The following is a 22,688-nucleotide window of genomic DNA, read 5'->3' as shown; positions in this document are numbered from 1 at the left end:
CCTGTTGTTAGGCTGTACAACTAAGTGATAAACCTTTTTCCTATACTAAAGGAGCACAAGCTTATTTTTAAAATGGCTCATAGTATTATTTTAAGGATCCTGTTTAATTAACTTGAGTTATTCAATTTGGACTAAGTTTTCCCCTGCTATATTATAGATCTCATTCACACAATTGTCTGCATCATATACACAAAGCTACTGGTTCTGAAATACAGTTAAACATAGTGTGACTAAGAAGGAAGAGAAAACTCTTTTAAAAATCTAATACTTATCCTGATTTTCTTTTTTGCTTCTGACAGATTTCAAAGATCTCTAAAAATTTAAAGGAAATGAGTTGGATGAAAGTTGATCTTTGAGTAAAATAAAGCAAAATTTTTTTTCCACATAATTTAAAAACCTGAATGAAGGCCAACTTAAAGCTTAAGGCTGTATTTAAGAAATTATTTCAGATGAATTTAGAATTTGTAGCAAAATATCCAAAATTATTCACCTAGTTTATATTTTTATTATATAATATGGAAAGGAATAAGATGTAAAATTGTATATCGTAAGTTAACTAAATACTGAATATATTCCTGAGACTGACTTGCCATCTTTATATTTTCTTTCTGTAGGTAATAAGAAGGATAAAATACTCTTTGAAAGAAAAAAATCAATAATAATGAGGAAGAAGTAGTATTTTGATTTCATATTCATCAGTTTAAATTTGTAACAATTCCAGTATTTCAAAAGACCCACAATTTCACTGGTCTGGGTAACTCCCTCTATTATGAAAAACCACAACTAACCTTTCCATTCCTTATAAATGGGCTTTTTGTAAACTGCTGTGACAAAGAAGGAAGGAAGGAAGGAAGAAAGAAGGAAGGAAGGAAGGAAGGAAGAAAGGAAGGAAGGAAGGAAAGAGAGAGAAGAGGAGGGGAGGAAGAAAAAATCTAAAAGAATGATTAGTGACCAACCTTTTGGTAGGAAGAGTCTGGGCATTTAACTAGTCCTCAGAGGACAGACACACAAGTCACCACACCTATATTCACAGACTTTTCCTCTGGATAAGACTTAGTATTAGGTAGTCTAAATTGTCTGGGTGAGCCATGAAAGTAAAACTAGGCAAAGGATTCACCACATCTTACTATTAAGTTAACCCAAACCAAAAAATACCACTTAGTTATGTGTTTGATTTTAAAAGGGTGTGACATATTATCACACCTAATGCATTAGATTTATTAATACATAATGGTAATTAATCTCATTTTAAAAACTATTGCTTCTACAGTTAAGGGGTTGCACTTTAAAGGGGTGTGATATATTGTGACATCTAGCTCATTGGATTTATTAGCAGTAGGAGATAATGGTACCCAATTCCAGTTTTAATGTTGCTTCTGCAGTTACTTGGCAATTCCTACTTAAATGTGCTTTCTTTAACTGATATTAATGTACTGGCAATCTGATGTGATAGAAAGTTTGAGTTGTTCTCACTCACTAAACATTTTCATGTTTTCCATCTGTACCCTAATTAGGAATTCTGTGTTAATCTGCAAGATGGATTCTACATGTCAAAAGTAAAAATTCTAATACTTCAAAAATTGAAGTTCCTTTCTTTTTCAACAAATGAAAGCTTCATTCTGAACTTGCCAAGATTATATTCAGGTCATTTTCTCATGACTTATTTTTTTAGATCTAATTATTCTATTTGATTTAAGTTTCAAAAAATTCAGTAAATATTTGTGAGATATTATCTTATAGCACAGTATAACTAGACATTATAGTAGCATGGGAATTGAGAACTAATTACATTTTAATATACTTTAGCTCCCATCTTGACATTTTTCCTGAATATATTTAGATACTATAAGCTCATACCTAATCTCTTTTTTAAAAACTAAATGATCTCCCCTCACTTGTTGACAAATTCCTTCTTAGTTTTTTTAGTATTAATCTTATACTGGGTCAGATTAATGGTCCACCCAGCATTTTTTCCCTAATCAAGATGCTTCCCTAAAGAGACATATCCTCACTAATACCATCTTAGTTTTTAGCGTAAGATCTCAAATCATTCAAGATCTTATACCTATTAATCTGTGTCATACAACTATAATTTATGGTTTTATCTATTTTTAATCCAATTTGTATATTCAACATAAACGACCTCTGAGGGTATTTTCATTATTTTTATTGATTTTTACTTACATGTCAATAATTCCAGGATCTATGTTTCATCAGGATTTTGTCTACAAATGCGGATTGCAATTTTTTTTAATTTGAGAGTTGTAGTTGCTAAAGAAAATCCATCATCCATCATATCAAAGGATGATGAGTCCTTTGCACTGAGGCTAGTTTTCAGACAACAGACATCTCATCTGTTTTTGGATTTATATTCAAAGTTTATCTAATTTGATAGTGCCTACCAGAAATTTCACTTTAATGACATAGTCTTATTCACAGTAAATAAAACATCGTAATATATTCAGAGCTATAATTAGGGAATTGAGCAGGACTTTTTAACCAGTGCACAGAAATTTAGATAGAACAAATTTTTTAAAATTGAGTACTTTCAAATGTGTTGGTTTCATTTTGATAGGAAGTATATCACTTCAGAAGAATGAAAACTAATTGGAAAGAATAATTGGTTACTAAAAGGATAAATAGCATGTTTCTTTCTTTACCACTGCATACTTTCTTTACCACACAGTAATAGAGCCCCTTTCAAGGCAGCAATTTCATGCTATATGAGGGTCTCTGTCTCCACTGCAAGGTGATACCCTTGAGTCTTGCTCACAAACCAATATCAAGGGTCTTTCCTCCATACTTCCCCCAAGTAGCATATTAAGTGCTACTTGACCTAGATATTGTCTTATGCTGCTTTTTCCAAGAACTAAAATTGTGAGTTACAGCTCTAAGAGATTTGCATCTTTTTACTGTCAAAACTAGTAGTCTTTTCATTTGGAACCTTATTACCCCTTCCAAGCTTACTTATGAGCCCTAGTTTTAGCATCTTAAGATTGAGTGACCAAGTCCATGTTTATTCTGTATGTTCTTCAAGGCAATTACAATTAACTTTATAGATTGTACTTCTCTTTAAAAAAAAAATCTGCCCTCACATAGAAGCCCTTCAATCCTTTTGATCATTTTAATTGTCCCTAATTTGTTTTTCTTTATCTCTATGATGTTATTCTTCAGAAGTACCCTAAATTACATAAAACATTCTTGTTGTTGATAATGATGAAAGAGCATCTTTTGCTTAGTTTCCAGGTTTCTTTCTTATCCTATCATTAAATAAGTTACCATTCATAAAAAGCCATTCTCTTCAATTTTAAGTTAATCAGTGTTTTGAGTAATCTTTATTGTGAAACCCAGTCACAGACTATTAAAAAAAACCTTTAATAAATAAATACTTTTAAATCCTATTATCTATGTACTCAATCCTGCACAAAATTCTAGTAAATTAGACATTGTCTTTCCTTGCATGAGTCACTTTGCCTTTACCAAATTTAGTTATCTTTGTCTAAATGTTTAAAGAGCCCTTTATTGTATTTTTACCAATTTTTTAGATATGGAAGGAAACCTCACTAATTTGCTCTCAGAGACCCCTGTGGATCCCTTCTTATGGATATACAAGGGATATTTGTAATCACTGTTTATGTATTTTAGAAAGTAGTTTGATAATTTCATTCTGGATTGACATAATAATTTTGCCATAGGTAGAACTAAGTCTTAGTCATTTAGTGACATGCTTTAACAGTTAGCTGTTAAACTCCCTCTACTTTACCACAGTTAGGTCCAACATCTCTCATCTAAGTGTTTCAAAAGACAAATTGGCAATCTTTCCACTTAATGAAAATAAATCTAGGAACTGAACCCATGATTTCATTGATACAGAGAACTCTCATTTGAGGAAATTCCCTCTATACATGATACTTTCTCTGTAACTTAGGAAGTTAGAGAATTCCCCAGAATCCTGAAAGATTAAATGATTTGCTTAGGGTTACACATCAAGAATGTGTCAGTAGGATTTCGTAGGCTCTGAGACCTTTATCTACCTCACTATGGCTGTCTTTTATTTCTAGACATGAGAATAGGATAACCAATTCACTGAGCCTTTCATTGTGATCTTACTTTTTCACATTATAATATGCTAGAAGTTCATCCATACTGAAGGTTCTTCTGAAAGTTAGTCCTCTCTATTTCCTCTCCCCTTCTGCAAGAGAATAGCTAGATTTTTTTTTAACACTTTGGGACTCTGTTTCCTTACTCTGTTCTAACTCTTAGTTCTTTGCATCTCTTCCAAGTGTGGAGTAGGCACCTGCAGAACGTAGTTCCATCTGTCAGTCACGGTTTGTAATCACAGTTTCTAGAGGGTCCAATTTGCATGGGCCATGCTTTGTAAAAATATCAGGAGACTAAGAAGCTTTCAGAATGATGGGAGGGAAAGGAATTGGAGGGGAACGGGTGGAGAGAAAAAAAGAGAGACAATGAAAAGAGCCCTAAAATAAATGTATTGGATAAAAGAGGTTGGGGGATTATTAGGGAGATCAATCTTGTCTTAATGTGGAGAATTAAATAGAGAGGGAAAAAGAAGGTGCTGAGGGATAGAGAGAGGGTGGAGGAATGAGCAAAGGAGAAAGAAGAAAAATAAGCATATGTATTTTTCACTCTTTTACTATAGCTCTTACTATCTCTTCTTCCCTCATTCCCTTTGCTATCCTCACCATGCTAGTGTGTTTCTCACAAAAATACTAGAATACAACTTACAATCTAATAGGGGCTCCAGGAAGTGACCAAAGGAGAGTTTCTGTATAGAGAACAAAGAAGTTCCCTATCCTCCTTGATACTTCTCCAAAAATCCATACCCATCCTTTAGAAAATTGAGTTTGTATTAAAGTAACACAAAATAGTATTTCACTGACTGCTAATTGTGTTTCCAAGACATTTTCCCCAGAAGAAAAAAATGTTTCAGAATGACATAGAAATAATATGCCGGTAATGCATTATGTTTCAAATTGAATAGCATGTCAAACAGATGCCCCTTGAAAATTACCCAGCCTAAAAATTTTTTTTAAAATAAAAAGAAAGAAAATTACCCAACCTGACAGATATCTTGAATAGCTAAATAGCTATCTCAAATATATGGAATTACATTTCTGAGCTTTCCAAATACTGCCACCTTGACTTTGTATCCAAGCTGTGCCCAAAGAGTGCTTTCCTTGACCCTTTGTATTTCTACTACCTCTTTCTTTATTTCCAATTCAGCAAATTTGTATGCTGTTTTCTTCTCCAGGCTAATCAGTCAACCTGATTGCTACCCTCATTCTGCAATGTTTAACAACCTTGCTTCTATTACCCTTTGAGATATTGATAGAATAATGCTTTCAGAAATGCTGTCCTTAAGAAATTGATCCCAATAAGTACAAGTGGCCCTTTCATTTTATTTTCCATTTACCCATACTAATAGAAGCAGAATTTTCCGTAAATATCTAAGGGCAGGAAAGAAGCTAAAACTTTTGGATTCAAGACTCAAAAGTGTTTAATTCCAGAACTCAAAGAGGAGGCAATTTCAGATATCTTACCATTCTATTTATTTTAGCACTGAAACGTGGGAGAAAGGTCAGATTCACTTTATGCTCTGATCATTACTGCTATCTGAAATACTAAGATGGGCTACTAGAGTGCAAGCAATAAGTATTTGGTGCTAACAGATGGTTCTTACAATCTCTAGGAAATTTTGTGGCGTTTGTGTATAAATATTTTTCCCCAGTGACTACAGTTCTAAAGGTCAGATAATGAGTCTGTTTTCTTTTCTCTGGAGGTAGTAGGCAAGAAGTTACTGAATGTGTATCTTTTCATTTCTCAAAAGTAGAGAGAGTTGGAGGAGGGACAGATGATTTCTATATAGTAAGTGATAGTTCAACCAGGGAAAATTAAAGATAAATCCTATGTAAGTTATAACAAGGAATAAACTTAAGGAGACATTCAAATACAAAAAAAATTATACTGCTAATGAAATGGCATATTGTAAAAGTTTAATAAGTTGGTAAGTCTTTCATAACTTGACTTCATTAGGGAATAAAATGAAAGGTGAGAAAGAAGACTACTGCACAAATATTTTATCCAATAATCTCAAGAATATTTGATCTAGAGTTGTCTCATTGCACTAAATGAAATATTAGTAAAAGAAACTCTTGCAGATACTCAGCATTTCAGAAGCACTTAGAATAAGTCTGTAGGAAATTTTAAAGTAAATGTTCAAATAATTATTTTGGAATATATTACACTCATTTATATAATGATATTATTTACACATTAAAAAATCTTTGAAACACTACTTGTCTTAAGTAATATTCAGAGTAAGTATTGGCTTAGGGATGCATACTTACCTTATTAACTTGTCCTAGAAAAATTGCATAGTAATCCATTAATTCCATTTCCATTTAGGGAAATCAGAAGAAGCTTCCTGTAGAGGAAGTGGTATTTAAGCTGAATTTTTCAGGAAGTTAAGGAGTCCAAGAAGAAGAGCTGACAGGGAAGTGTTTTCCAGACATAGGGGGGTTAGTCTATGCAAAGACATAGTGATGAAAGTTGGAATATGGCTTTCAATTCCAAATAGAAAAATCTGTATTTTATTTTAGAAGATTGTGTGTCCATTGGCAAATTGCTTAACCTCAGTTTCCTCAGCTATAAAATAGAGGTAATATCCCTTGGAGTTGTTGTTAATATTAGGCAGCCAATGGAGCTTCTCAAGTAAGGAAGTAATAGGGTCATAAATTTACTTTAGAAGTATGGATTAGAAAATGGAGAAGCTAGAAAAAAAGGAAATGATTAGGAGGAAGTTGTAATAGTACAAGCAAAAGGTGAAGAAAACTTGACTTAGGGGATGGTAACGGAAATGAATAGGAGATAAATGTTAAGAAATATTGTAAAGGCAGAATTTATTGTGTTGAGTAAAAATGATTTATCTAGATTAACTCTGAGATCCCAAGTGAATAGATAAATGATGGTGTTCATAAGAAAAACAGAAAAATTGGGGAAAAGGTTTAGGTTTGGGGTTAAAAAATAAATTTTTAGACATGTGATAACATATATAGACCTAGATAGATCATCTCACCTAGACCCTTTATTTTAGAGACAAAGAAATTAAGGCCCCAGGAGAATAAACTTTTATAGGAAACTGAGTCTAAGAGGAAGAGATGAAGGGGAAGTGCTGAAGAAATCAACATCAGAAGTACAATTTTGAATTCAAATTTTCTGACTCCAAAGCTCCTCTTTCTAATGTATTAGGAAATCTATTTGAACATGACCAAGAGGCAAGTGATGATTAGATAGGTAGTTCAATAATTCTCATATTATTTCTCATGGATCTATTTTCTAGGTCAGTAGCTTTTCCAATGAGAAATTTCATGCTTTCTTTTTTTATTTTTTATTTTTGCTTTATCATATGTTGATATCTCCTGGAATCATTAGTTACCACTTGTTTAATTATAATTTTTAAAGAATTTTTTTCAATGAACTTTTGTACTTCCTTTTCCATTTGGCCAATTCTATTTTTTAGGGAGTTATTTTACTCAGTAAATTTTTAAATATCTTTTCCCATTCTACTGATTCTTTTTTCATAATTCTCTTGCATTACTTTCATTTCTTTAATGTTTTTCTTCTACTTCTCTAATTTGTTTTTTAAAATCCTTTATATGCTCTTCTAAGAATTCTGAGCCCAGATTACATTTTTCTTTGAGGCTTCACATATGGTCATGTTGACATTATTGTCCTTTTATAAGTTTATGACTAATATTCCTCCATCCTTATAGTAACTTTCCATAGTCATGCTTTTTATGTTGTTGTTGTTTTGTGCTTTTTCTGCCTTGGTATTTTTATGTGAGAATTAGGCTCTGGTCCTGTGCTGTTCCAAGCTTTTTCTTTTCAGTCTGGGTCATACAGCTAGTTTTGACTGGACTTCAGAGATTGACTGCTTACTTTCTCTAGAGAGCAGGTGGATTCCTTTCTGGCTTGTACTGGAAGGGGGGGCTCCTTTTTTGGTCTCCCTTGGGTATAGGGTTTAACTGCTGGGTGGGTATCTCTGCTGGCTAACCCCAAAGGGTAGGATCTTCTGTGCTGGAGCCTTCCTCATATTGAACTGATCAGCCACAGCTGAGCATGCTGTATCCTAATCCCAATACCATGATGTCATTGGTCATCAAAGAACAACACTGGGTCACTTTTAAAGGACTATACATTTAAAAGCTGATTTAAGCTAAAATAAAACTATTTTACTGAACTTTATGCTTTGAAGGGGACCTGTTTGTTATTTTGTTGTACTAAAACTCTTTGAAATTAAATGTTCCCTTTATTTTAAAAGAGAAATGTAATAGTATTCTGCTATACCAAGAGAGTTATAGATTTTTATGATATTGTAGAAATTACATTTGCAGTTAGATTTTGACATATTTGACATAGCCTCTTCTCACCCCACCATTGTCCAAGAGAGGCTTTCATTACTGCAAGGAGGAGAAGCAGGAGGTTAGAATTAGAGGTCATTCTGCTCCCCTCAGGGAGAGAGGATATCAGGTTAGAATTTTATCTATTTGCTCCCTTACATATTGTTTATTTAATTGATACGATTAGTTTCAATCTAACTTCTGGCTGCTTTGTCATTATGGGAGGAAAAAAGTCCCCAAACTTTATATTCATATATATTTGATCTCTTTTCTACTAGTTTCACAATGGAAAAAAAACATAATAAATAACAAAGAAAACCCATTTATCCAAATTAGTAGTAAAACAGAAATCAAAGAAGAAATACATAGGAGAATATATCAAATATACCAAAAAATATAGTTATCACGTTACTTTTGGGAGTGAGATAATTCAGCTCAACCAAGAGAGAGTATTCTTGATCTTACCCAAGAGGAAACTCCTCAAAGTCTCTAGTTTATCAAGCTGGGAACAAGAGTATAATAGACATTGTCAACTCCTTTCATGTCTTTCCAAAGTCTTTTTGTCCAGCAACCTGAGAAGGGTTTAGCCTCTTCCATTTTCCCTCTTGAAGCTAGAAGCCAGAAACACTCAAAAGCAACAAAGCCTTAAAAAAAGCCTGTAGATATCTGAAATTCTCCTGCCCTTACCAATTCAGCCCTGTCCCTCAAGCAGGGCATTCATTGGCTGCCAGGAAGAAGAGAATCCTGTACCAAGAAGCCTTGGTACAAGGGTTACATTGCTTTAACTGAGAACTTTAAAGGCAAGAATATGCACCAGGCTGAGAATATGAACTGTGAGGAAAGCTGTTGCCTAACCTGCAATTAAAATTTGGAAAGGCGCAGCTTGAGTGTCTTTGAATAGACTGAGGAATTTGAAGGTAGAGGGAGATCCCTGTCAGTGGAATGCTAACATGGATGCTTATATTTTCTTTCCCATAGAAGAGGTCAAGTGAAGCTAAAATCTGCTTTTTCGAAGAGCAAACTAACACATGAAATATTTGTGGAGATCTCAATAGTCAAGAGCTGCATTCCACATTTAAAAAGAGGTTCAAGGACAAAATAGTGTGTTGTCAAGACCATGTTCTGATACTCTTCAGCTCTTTTGTAAAGCAAAATACACTCATGTCACAGTTGGGGGAAGAAAAAAAGGAAGGAGGAAGGAAGGAAGGGAGAAAGAAAGGGAGGGAGGGAGGAGGGAAGGAGGAAGGAAAGAAGAGGGGGGAGAGAAGAAGAGAAGGAGAAAAAAAAGAGATGGAGGGAGAAAGAGAGGAAGGAAAGAAAGGAAGAAGGAATGAAAGTAGAGAAGAGAAAATGGGAGGAGGGAAGGAGGGTGGGAGGAGGGAAGGAGGGGTGGAAGGAGGACAGGAGGGGAAAAAAAGGGAAGGAGGGGAGGAAAGGAGGAGGAAAGGAAGGAGAGAAGGAGAAAGAGAAGGAAGGAAGGAAGGGGAAAAAAGAAATTATTTATATATAGGGGCAGTTAGGTGGCACAGTGGATAGAGTGCTGAGCTTGAAGTCAGAAAGACCTGAGTTCAAATCTGCTAATACTTACTAACTCTGTGACTTAACCAAGTCACTTAACCCTGATCTTCTTTAGTTGCCTAAAATGTAAAATGGACACAATGAGCACCTACTTCCCAGGGCTGTATGGAAATCAAAAGTGATTATAATTGTAGTGCCCTTAGCACAGTACCTGGCACATATCACTATAGAAATACATGCTATTATTTGACATTGTACTAAGCAGTTGAAAAATATTATCTCCTTTGACCCTCATAACAGCTTTGAATGGTGTCATCTTCACTTTACAGTTGAGGAACCTGAGGTTAAGTGACTTGCCCAAGATTATACAGTTAGCAAGAGTATCAGGAAGTTTTTGAAATCAGGTTTTTCTGATTCTAGACCAGGTATTCTGTTCATTGTTCCATCTAGCTGTTTCCCCTCCTAATTTATGCTTCTCTGGGTGGTTCTATGATTGTAGCAGAATCGTGATATTATGGAATTTCAGAGTTGGAAGGACCTTAATGGGGAGAAATTCCCCTTAAAGGACACTTTCAATTCTTCTATTTTATACTACCCATCCCCCAAATTACTCCAATATTACTAGTAGGAACTGATTCATTTCTACCTGCTATAGACTCTCAGAAATGTAGGGTGCAATGAATTCATCATATTAGAACATTTTCAATAATACTTGAATAAATTTGAAATATTACCATTCTTATGAGCAATTCCATTTTCTATACAGCTCCATCCCTGAAGCTTTTTTAGTTAAGAAACTTTTGATTCTCTATTATTTATACACGTGACATACCATCAATAGAGTATGTTAATGAATCTATTGATGTATGTTATGCATTGGCAGAGAAAAGTCATTTTGTATTATTGTTTTGCTTTGTGTATTTAAATAGGAGAAATTTAAATAATAGAGACTCCAATATTGAAAAAGCAAGCATGAATGGAAATATATATTATATATAATATTTGTTAATGTGAAGATTTATCCTATTGTGATACTGATTTTTTTTTTGTTTTAACATTGGAATAAGTTTTTTTCCAGTATGAAAGCAAGATTTCTTGGATAGCATCCTCTGCTTCTTAATAGCATGAAGACTAATTTAGTCAAGTTTTCTTCATAGATAGCATGCACAAAACTTCCCTGATCTCTGACTGCCTCACTCCCCATTGGGAAATTAAGATTGACAATCAGATGCAAATAGCCCTTGGAGATAAGAAATGAATGTTGAAGCAAATTCAGGAAGTCTGAAGAGAAAAAAAGTTTTAAAATGTGGAAATCTATTCTTCTATGATAAGCATGGTTAAATATGTATTACAAAATGCATATGATGTATAAGAATTTTTATCCATTAATTATTTGTCTTCACAATTGACTCTTTTCTAAATTTCTCCAATTTTCATTAAAAAGAGAAAAACAAAATAAAAACTATCATTTCTTTTTTCAAATATAAAAGCCTCAAGTTTCATAATTATGGCTGATCTATGATTCTGTTATGTACTTTGATGCAGGAAAATATAGCTTGTGACTTTTAGAACTGAAAAGAAACTCACATTCCTTATTATAAGCTACTGGTCTATCTTAAGATCAATTAAATAAGCACTTTCTTAAGGGACTGGTAGAACTTGTAGGCACTGGAGAAGATAGGCAAAAATAGGAATCAATCCCTAAACCTCAAGGAGCAGATATCCTACTGAAATCAAAACGACATATATACAACTAAGTAAATAGAAAGTGATTGGTGGGAAAAGACTTAGAGCTGAGAGAGGAAATCACTAAGGGGGAATCACTCCTGTATGAAGTGATGCTTGGACTAAAGTTTGGTTAAAGCTGTGGATTTAAGAAATAAAAGTGAGAAGGGAGGGCAGCATTCATGGAGAAAATAGGATAGTTGGGTTGGAACATACAGATTTCTTCCACATCAAAACTTTCCCTGTCATTGTTTCAATATATCTCAGGGTGGCATAAGAAATTAAATGGAAATTTGGGAGGAGTTTGCAGAAGCTGCGGGCAACACACAAAAGCCAGCAGATGACACAGAAAAAGTTTAGAAACTCAGAAATGCATAAAATACATTTAAAGTATTGTATAATATCAACATGTTATCTTTCAATACCACTGATAAACAGATTATTTTTAAAGTTAAAATATGACTAAATACTTAGCCCAAATTTTACAGGAATGTAGTGCAAATACCTATAAAAGAAAACATTCAAACTTATTCTCTGGTATGAAGGGAGGGTCAAAAAATTTATGCAATTTTTCCAGAATTGGAGGGGTACACTGCATCCCTAATCCCGACAATGTGAAATGTGTGAGAAAATGTAATGTGAGAAAAGGTATAATGGAAAATCAATTTGGAAAGACAGAGGAGGATGAGATTATAAAGGGCTCTGAATGGTGAACAGAAATTTGTCTTCAATCTAGAGAGAATTGGGACCCAGTAGAGTTTCTTAAATGGAGTAATGACATATATGATCAGATTTATGCTTTGGGAATATCATTTTGGCAGTTGTGTAGAGGATGGATTGGAGAGAAAGGAAATGAAAGGCAGGGAAAAAGACTAACAAGGAAGTTGTTATTCTGTGTTTTTCTATCATTTCTCTGATACTTTCATGAACTCTACTGGAATTTTCCTATAGGAACCCTTCTTAGCTTTTAGGGGAAGTTAGGTTTTTTGCTGAGCAAGTTTTGCCATATTGTAGACATTGCTTCACTCAGTAACCCAAATGAAGCTTGTATTTGTTACTCTAATCAATGTCTATATGAGTGTTATCAGGATTTTCAGCTAATTTCAATCAAGCTACTTAGCTGAAGTTGGTGAATGACATTACAAGTTATCTTTCCTGTAGTCTGATTTATTTTATTACCCCCAAAAAAGGTTATTTACAAATTTAAACACTTCATACAAATCAAATACTCTTCTTTATAATGCTTCTTTAGCAAAGCTTCTTAATCTTTTTTGAAGTACTCTTTTTTTTGAATCAATAATCAACTGCAGCTGTTTGAGGAAAAATTATTCATAAGATTGGTTTTGGAACTTTTCCTATGAATATCAATGTAGAGTAAGTGAAAGTTAGGGAAAAGGAGAAATTCTAGGCAACAAGTTTCTCCCACCTCTTACTCCCCTCTTCCCACCCCCCACAAAAATCTCATTCCAAATTAGTCATAAACTTCATCAAAATAGTCCCAAGATTTCACTGGTATTAGAGGAAAAAAACAATAACTACTAATTTTTTTTATCTTTTCTAGGATTTCATACTTCTAACTATACTATTGTTTATGGGAGATAACCCTTAAACCAGAATATGTATATTATTTGGGATTTACCTCTGGTATCTCCAAGAATCTTTTTTCTTATCCAATAAAGATGAAAAAATATTTTTAAATGCTCAACAGGCAATCAAATAAAATACAGATAATAGGGATAACTATTAAGTCCTATATCTGTGTTTTAACAAATCATCTGTTTATAGGACTAAAGAAGCATGACTAGACTTTAGTTACTATAAAAAGTTCTGGGAGTTTTAGTTGGCTATCATTTCATTATGAGTCTTTAGTGTGATTAGGCAAAGTTATTATTTTTGTTGCTTTAAATAGCAGAAGTTTTCTTCTAGTAGTTAAGAGGCAATAATGGATAGAAAAGAAAAATGAATTCCCAGAAGTTACTAAATTGGGGATTCACCCTTCATGATATTTAATTTTTTATCTTAAGTAGTAGTATAAGTTTTTCAATTAGGAAAAGCAAAGTCTACAAACAACCTACAAACATTCTCTTCTAAATAACCTGGAAATTGATTTAATAGGATTTCCTTTGTGATCATGTTATAGTTAACATACACAGAAAACTTGTCTTATTCCCCAATTGTTAATATACTTTGGTTGAAATAACAAAATATTTAGAACTAGAGAGATAATGATCCCACTATACTCTATTCTGTTAGGAACACATCTGGAGAATTAGCATGAATAAGCCAAGGGGAAGTCCACCAGAATGATGCAAAAACTAGGAAAAAAAGTCATGGGAGGATTGGCTAAAGGAAATAAAGATGCATAGTCTCAGAAAAGTGTAGTTTAAAAGGAGACATGGTAATTGTCTTCAAATACTTGGAGAAAACTTTGCTGGTAAAATAAGAGACAGATTTTGGTTCAATATAAGGAAAACGCTTCCTAATAGTGAGAGCTATCCAAATATATAATGATCTCTACTGGGAGGATTACTTTTCACCAGAGATTTTCAAGTAAAATCTATTGGGCCACTTGTTAGGAAAGTTTTATAAAGCATCAAATGAAATAATAAAAGCAAGTTTGAAAATTGCAAAGAAATTAAAGTCAGGTTAAAGTCAGTTGCTCAGGTAAACTAAATTGATGTTGTCAAACTCAAATAGAAATGAAGACTTTAAACCATATATGAAATCCCCAGCAATTCACATGTTGACTTACAAAATTGCATGTTAACATTATTTATACTCTATTTTATTTTTATTTATTTTGTTAAATATTTCCCAATTACATTTTAAAATGGTAGAGGCTTACTGGGGAGTGTTGCAGACTACATAGTTGACTCCTACAGACTTTGAAGTTCTTTGAACTTTAAAATTCTTTGAAGTCCCTTATGATAGGTTAAAATCTGTGTCATTTTGATTTTATCAATATGGGTACTTCACTTTTGCATCTCATACATACTTCCACTTTTGTGAATGAATAACATACCTGAGTTACTCATCCATAATCCCCCACCTTCACTTATTGGCTGAGCCACCTCTTTTCCTAATCACACATTTCCTTGATATCTTGCATTATTTTTACATGCAAACTACCATTGGCACTATGTTTCAAGGACAACTGGGTAGTACAGTAGATAGAGAACTGGATTTGGAAGCAAGAAAACCTGAGTTCAAATCTAGATTCAAACAGTTACTATGTAACCCTGGGCAATTCACTTAACACTGTTTGCCTTAGTTTCTTCATTTATAAAATGAGTTGGAGAAGGAAATGGCAAATCACGTTAGTATCTTTGCTAAATAAAGCCAAAGAGAGACACAAAGACTAAGGTATGAAATGACTGAACAAAAAATAAGTTACAGAATACTTATGTTCACCATGGACCTCTCCGTTGCTCTTTGGAAAATTTGGGAAATGTTCTTGAAAAACATATATGATATGTAGGATGTATTATAGCCTTTGTTATCTGAAAACCTTTGAACCCTTTCATTTCTTATTCCTAAATGATATTTTCCAACATACCTTTTCCTTTCTGCTATTCATCCTATCTTACCATTCAAGGAATGAGGAAAGAAATATGTATTTATTAAGTATTTGCTATGTATTAGAACTGTGCTAAAATTAAAGACAAAGAATATCAAGAATTGTGTTAATTTGATTTGGAGAATATTATCAAATTCTTCGTTTTTTTCTTACTTCAGTTTCTGTGACAGATGTTGCCATATAAACTACAATTATCTCCATGGTAGTCTTTTTACTTGCATTCATCAGGAATATTACAATGGAAAATGACCAAGTGGCCTGTGAATCGATCTGTGCTTTATTGTGATTGAGAGCATAGTGGAATCAATTACACTAACTCCTTTTGAAACAACTTATGAACCATCATCTTCTCATTTAGTTCCAACCTCTTTATTTTTTCTGTTTAATTTTTCATAAAAATGTTGGTACTGATGTGATTTAATAACTTCAGTAGTGTATAAATTCATTAATTATTCAACAATGATCATTTTTAAAGCACTAAAAGTTAAATTAATGGTTATAGGCATTTAAAAACTGGGGAGTTCCTAATATCATCTGTTCTTTTTATACTCTTACTGTACCACTGTTACTATGAAAAAGGAAGGGATATGGAAACCCCTCTACAGATCTAGGGGCCATTCTGTTATAGGTAGGCAAATGGATGGATAGATGGATAGATAGATAGATAGATAGATAGATAGACAGATAGATAGATAGAAAAATAGAAAGAAGAAAGAATGAATTAGCTAGATGGAAACAGCCTCTAAACTATGGATGGCCAGAGCAGAACAGAGCAGGCTAAAGACAGAGAGTCTGAATTCAAATAGAAGTTTAAATTTGAAGCGAAGTGGTTTGCAAGCAAGGAGGCAGTGTAGATGCATGTGCCACGGCCCCATCTTTAGTGGAGGAACTCTCTTTAGTGTGACCAAATCTCAATACTAATACCAATGGCTATACAGTAAGCGGTAGCCCTGACTGTGAGGGATAATAATAACAATGTGACAAGTTTGATTCATAGCAGAGTTTCAGGACTAGAACATGTACAATATAGCAGATGCTTATCTGAGCTCAGAAAACACCTGATGCTGGTCAAATCAAAACAATCATTATGAAACAAGGATTTTGCTAAGGCTGAGATTATCTAAAGGATGAACACAAAGGATTGTTATTATGCCAAGTTCAGGACACAGCTAACTTGCTGGACATTAGCACTAGAAAACAGGATGAATCCTAATACTTGACAATAGATAGAAAGAAAAAATAGATAAACTGACCACAAACACATGTGTGTATGTGTATATATATAAATATGAACAGTATTTTCTTTTTTAAAAGGAAGGTGAATGGAGTAAATAAAAATATTGTGAAAACTGTTTTTTTCAAAGCACTGTTTTGCTTTAGAGTGTTGCTATTCTTGTTCCTTTTAATGCTTACCAGTGGGTGCTGCTAATACAGAAGAGGTTCAATAAAATTTTTAATGAAAGAATGGTTTTTAGGAAGCAAAGTCTGAAAGGTGTATAGTTCATGAAATGATTGGATGTTTTCTCAGCAAGACCATTGATAATGGCTGTTTTCAAAGTGACAAAGAGGAAAATTCTAAAATGTTAGCAGGTATAACATAGAGAAAAAAGCATACAGGGGTGGGGTGGGGAAAGAATATGTGCAAGTAAAAAAGAATTGACAAGCTGACTAATAAAAACAGAAGTGATAAATTCATATCAGTGATAATTTGCTTCTATGTTTTAAGGTCAAGATTCATCGTATTTTCCTACCAGCAAGATCTCTTTTTCTAAAATAAGGAAAGAATTTGTTTTTCCTTACTTCCTTTTTGAATGTAATATGTTGCACAAAAACTATAATAAAACTAGTTTATTTTATTTTTGATACATGTTCCCCTGTCTCTTGCAGGAAGAAGGCATTGTGAAGGAAATTGACATCAGCCATCATGTAAAAGAAGGATTTGAAAAGGCAGACCCTTCCCAATTTGAGCTCCTGAAAGTTTTAGGCCAAGGCTCTTATGGAAAGGTAAGGTAAAGAAGTATTAGATTTTGCAGAGAATTTCTGTAAAGTTAACAAGATTCCATAGGGACATAAGGGAAACATTGCATAGTTCTTATTGTTGTTATTATTAGTAAACACATATTAAATTGGCATTATTGGAAGTCAGTACACACAAAGTAATGGTTAAGGGTTTTTTTAAATTTGTTTGTCTGAGAATTGTATAATCCCCTAAAAGGTTTTTTTATTATGTTCCTCTAACTGATATTAAAGGGAAGGAAACTTATGAAACAGAATCTTATTCCATGTAACGCATGGTTCATTTCAGAATTTGAAAGATGAGCTGATAAAAAACAGAGAGGAATGGGTTCATGATCTAGAAATAAAGAATGATATTATAAACAAATTAGAAGAACATAAAATAGTTTACCTCTCAGGTCTGCGGAGGAGAAAGGAATTTGCAACCAAAGAAGAACTGGAACCTATTATTGATCACAAAATAGATAATTTTAATTATATTAAGTTAAAAAACTTTTTGTACAAACAAAACTAATACAGGCAAGATTAGAAGGGAAGCAATAAACTGGGAAAACATTTTTAAATTCAAAGGTTTTGATAAAGGCCTCATTTATAAAATATATAGAGAATTGACTCAAATTTATAATAGTTTAGACCATTCTCCAATTGATAAGTGGTCAAAGGAAACGAATAGACAATTTTCAGATGAAGAAATTAAAACTATTTGTAGACATTGAAAAGGTGCTCCAAATCTCTATTGATCAGAGAAATGCAAATTAAGACAACTCTGAGATACCACTACACACCTGTCAGATTAGCTAAGATGACAGGAAACAATAATAACCAATGTTAGAGGGGATGTGAGAAAACTGGGACACTGATACATTGTTGGTGGAGTTGTGAATGGATCCAACCATTCTGGAGAGCAATTTGGAACTATGCTCAAAAAGTTATCAAACTGTGCATACCCTTTGATCCAGCAGTGTTTCTACTGGGCTTATACCCCAAAGAGATACTAAAGAAGGGAAAGGGACCTGTATGTGCCAAAATGTTTGTGGCAGCCCTGTTTGTAGTGGCTAGAAGCTGGAAAATGAATGGATGCCCATCAATTGGAGAATGGTTGAGTAAATTGTGGTATATGAATGTTATGGAATATTATTGTTCTGTAAGGAATGACCAGCAGGATGAATACAGAGAGGACTGGCGAGACTTACATGAACTGATACTAAGTGAAATGAGCAGAACCAGGAGATCATTATATACCTCAACAATGATACTGTTTGAGGATGTATTCTGATGGAAGTGGATCTCTTCGATAAAGAGAGCTAATTCCGTTTCAATTGAGCAATGATGGACAGAAGCAGCTACACCCAAAGAAAGAACACTGGGAAATGAATATAAACTGCTTGCATTTTTGTTTTTCTTCCCGGGTTATTTATACTTTCTGAATTCAATTCTCCCTGTGCAACAAGAAAACTGTTCGGTTCTCATACATATATTGTATCTAGGATATACTGTAACCTATTCAACATGTAAAGGACTGCTTGCCATCTGGGGGAGGGGGTGGAGGGAGGGAGGGGAAAAATCGGAACAGAAGTGAATGCAAGGGATAATGCTGTAAAAAATTACCCTGGCATGGGTTCTATCAATAAAAAGTTATTTTAAAAAATTTCTACCAGGATTATATCCCAAAGAAATCTTAAAGGAGGGAAGGGGACCTGTATGTGCCAAAATGTTTGTGGCAGCCCTCTTTATAGTGGCCAGAAACTGGAAACTGAGTGGATGCCCATCAATTGGAGAATGGCTGAATAAATTATGATATATGAATGTTATGGAATATTGTTGTTCTCTAAGAAACAACCAGCAGGATGAATACAGAGAGACCTGGAGAGACTTACATGAACTGATGCTGAGTGAAATGAACAGAACCAGGAGATCAGCAACAATAAACTATATGATGATCGCTTCTAATGGAAGAGGCTTTTTTCAACAATAAGATGATTCAAACCAGTGCCAATTATTCAGTAATGAAGAGAGCCAGCTACCCTCAGAGAGAGGATTGTGGGAACTGTGGGGACCACAATATAGCATTCTCACTCTGTTGTTGTTTGCTTGCATTTTGTTTTCTTTCTCAGTTTTTTCCTTCCTTCTTGATCTGATTTTTCTTGTGCAGTAAGATAACTGTATAAATATGTATGCATATACTGGATTTAACATATTTAACATTTATTAGACTACCTGCCAGCTAGGGGAGGAGGTGGAGGGAAGAAGGGGGAATTTTGGAACAAAAGGTTTTTGAGTCACTTTGAAAAATTACCCATGCCTATGTTTTGTAAATAAAAAAGTTTTAATTAAAAAAAAAAACCAAGCAAGTCAGTACTCACAAAGTAATGGTTAAGGTTTTTTTTAAATTTGTCTGAGAATTGTATGATGCCCCAAAAGGTTTCCTTATTATTATGTTCCTCTAACTGATATTAAAGGGAAGGAAACTTATGAAACAGAATCTTATTTCATGTAACACATGATTCATTTCAGAATTTGTTGCAATTCTTAAATTCAAAGTTGAGCTGATAAAAAAACAGGGATGAAGTCACAAAATCACTGCTTTGTCTAAGACCACTTTTCTTCCTAAAAAATCCATGATTTCTCTTATCCATTACCTATGCTGATGATATCTTAAGCAGACATCTGATGATTTACAAAAATGCTTTTCCCTTCTCTTTTTCTTCCCTATTTCTGGTCATAGGTTTTCATTTGTTCCCAAGGTTTTCTAATTGAATTATAAAAACAAAGAGGTGAGTCAAGGTTATCTTTTTTTCCCATAGAATCACAGGATTTTTTATATGAAAGGAATATCAATGGCTCTCCAATCTAACCCATACCTGAAAAAGAATCCCAAATAAAGCATACACAAATGGTCATCCAGTCTTAGCTGAAAGACTGCCAGAAAGAATGTACCTGTCATTCCCAAAGTGAGCCCATTCCAAATTTGTTCAGCTCTAATTGTTAGGAAGTACTTCTTTAGGAATTTAGACTTGACTCATCTAAATTTGTCTGTTTAGGTTAGAGTTGCAAGGAATATCTGAGGCTGTCTGGTCCAACTTTATTCGTTTTATAGATAGAAAACTTAAGGCCTAGAAAGATTAAGTATCATACCCTAAGTCACAGAGTTAAGTGTCAGAACCCAAGTCCTCTGACTTAGGTCTCATTGCTCTACATCTACCTTCAGAACCAAATAGAACATATGTAATCTCATTTCTATATGATAGTTCTTGAAATCCTTAATGATAATTACTGTGATTTCTCATAGTTTTCACTTCTCAAGCTAAACATCTGCAGTTTACTTAAACAAGGTTCAGATGCAATGAACTTGAAGTCCTTTGCCATAGTAGTAACCTTTCTTCATAAGTTTATTCTATGTCCCTTATTCCTGCTTTCATTTATACTTTGGAAGAGACCAGGAGAAGAAAAATGAGAAGTGACCCACAATTCTTTTTTTTTTAATCTTTATTTAATAATTACTTTATATTGACAGAATCCATGCCAGGGTAAATTTTTTTACATTATCCCTTGCACTCGTTTCTGTTCCGATTTTTCCCCTCCCTCCCTCCACCCCCTCCCCTAGATGGCAAGCAGTCCTATATATGTTGGATATGTTGCAGTATATCCTAGCTACAATATATGTTTGCAGAACCGAACAGTTCTCTTGTTGCACAGGGAGAATTGGATTCAGAAGGTATAAATAACCGGGGAAGAAAAACAAAAATGCAAATAGTTCACATTCATTTCCCAGTGTTCTTTCTTTGGGTGTAGCTGCTTCTGTCCGTCATTTATCAATTGAAACTCAGTTAGGTCTCTTTGTCAAAGAAATCCACTTCCATCAGAATACATCCTCATACAATATCGTTGTCGAAGTGTATAATGATCTCCTGGTTCTGCTCATTTCACTTAGCATCAGTTCATGAAAGTCTCGCCAGTCCTCTCTGTATTCATCCTGCTGTGACCCACAATTCTTATAAACTCTCTTGAGTTCCCTGGAATAATGAAAATTTTCTATTTGATATAAACTAATCACATCTGATTACTGGTTCAATCAAATTCACCTAGAAATTCCTTGTGACTAATCAGAATCTCTAGCAAGCCTTTAGAACTTTCCCATCTATTTGGATATCATCGTCTCCTGTGAAACTTCCACAAATAGATGACCTGGGTAGAACAAAGGCCACACCATTTTCTTAGTTCACTTTGATAACCATCTAGATCCCAGGCAAGCCTGTGAATTGACCAAGATCCTGAAGCTATGTACTAAGATGACTAGCTTATTTGTGCGATGATTAGCAATCTAATGGATAAATAGGAAGAGAAAAGGGTTTTTGTTTAGATATGGAATAATTTCCAGACATTTTTATCATTTACAAAAACTATTAAAAAGTATGTTAATGGCTATTTCGGGGGGGAGGGTGGGATTTTTTAGCCATTTTTTAAAGATTGATTTAATGTAAAACCTTTTCTAGTGTAGATATAAAGTGATCAATACTAGAGAGAAATTTGGTATTTGGTAGTGATATTTAAATAGTGATGTGATTCTAACCTACTAAATAAAACACTAATATGGTATATTCCTCAGCTGTGTTATTAGCCATTTTCTAGAATACAACAGATAGAATTATCATTGTGATACATTATGATTAAGATATAATTTATTGACAATGAAATTATTTTCCTGAAACTGTGGCTTAAGCAATTCCAATAGACTTGTGATGGAAAAAGCTATCCATATCCAGAGAAAGAACTATAGAGACTGACTGTGGATCAAAGCATAGTATTTTCACCTTTTTTGTTTTTGTTATTTGTTTACTTGCTTTTTTTTCTCATTTTCCCCCTTTTAATCTCATTTTTCTTGCGCAGCTTGACAAATCTAGAAATATGTTTAGAAGAATTGCACATTTTAGCTTAAATTGGATTGCTTGTTGTCTAGGAAATGGGGAAGGAGGGAAGAAAGGGAAAAAATTTGGAACACAAAGTTTTGCAAAGATGAATGTTGAAAACCATCTTTGCATGTATTTGGAAAAATAAAAAGTTATTATAAAAAAATTGTAGCCTAAGGAATCCTTTGGAATTAGGGGTAGTCTACTTCTATTTCTAATTAGTAAACTCTAGATGAATGACCTAAAAATAATCCTTTTCTTTCTTCATTCAATTTTGAACTAGGATAAACAGATGCTAGGATTTTTGTCCTCTGGTACTTGCTCCCAGGTTATTGGCTTATTGGTGAGATGAACCAGTTTCCTTGGAAGAGTGAGGCTTTGGTTACATAAGTGGCCTTTCTTGATGAAACAGCATTCTGGAGTTCAGGCAGCCTTGTAATCTGCAGCTGTGAAGGTTATTTCCTGTCAGGAACTGAGGAAAAAACAACAACAGGTGTCTTGAATAGTGCCATGTCCATACTCCAT

General features: G+C 33.8%; 1 protein-coding gene across 2 annotated transcripts in view; it reads left to right on the top strand.

The window, feature by feature from the left end:
• RPS6KA2 (ribosomal protein S6 kinase A2) overlaps window positions 1-22,688 on the top strand; it is a 525,834-nt gene that overhangs the window by 348,243 nt on the left and 154,903 nt on the right. For both annotated transcript variants that reach the window (XM_051998093.1, XM_051998094.1), the window contains one exon: window positions 17,128-17,244. In XM_051998093.1, coding sequence (XP_051854053.1) covers window positions 17,128-17,244 — 117 coding nt within the window. The remainder of the gene's footprint in view (window positions 1-17,127; window positions 17,245-22,688) is intronic.

Source organism: Antechinus flavipes, chromosome 4 (genome assembly GCF_016432865.1).
Source record: "Antechinus flavipes isolate AdamAnt ecotype Samford, QLD, Australia chromosome 4, AdamAnt_v2, whole genome shotgun sequence".
NCBI classification, from domain to species: Eukaryota; Metazoa; Chordata; class Mammalia; order Dasyuromorphia; family Dasyuridae; genus Antechinus; species Antechinus flavipes.
This window is presented reverse-complemented; position numbering and strand designations above follow the sequence as displayed.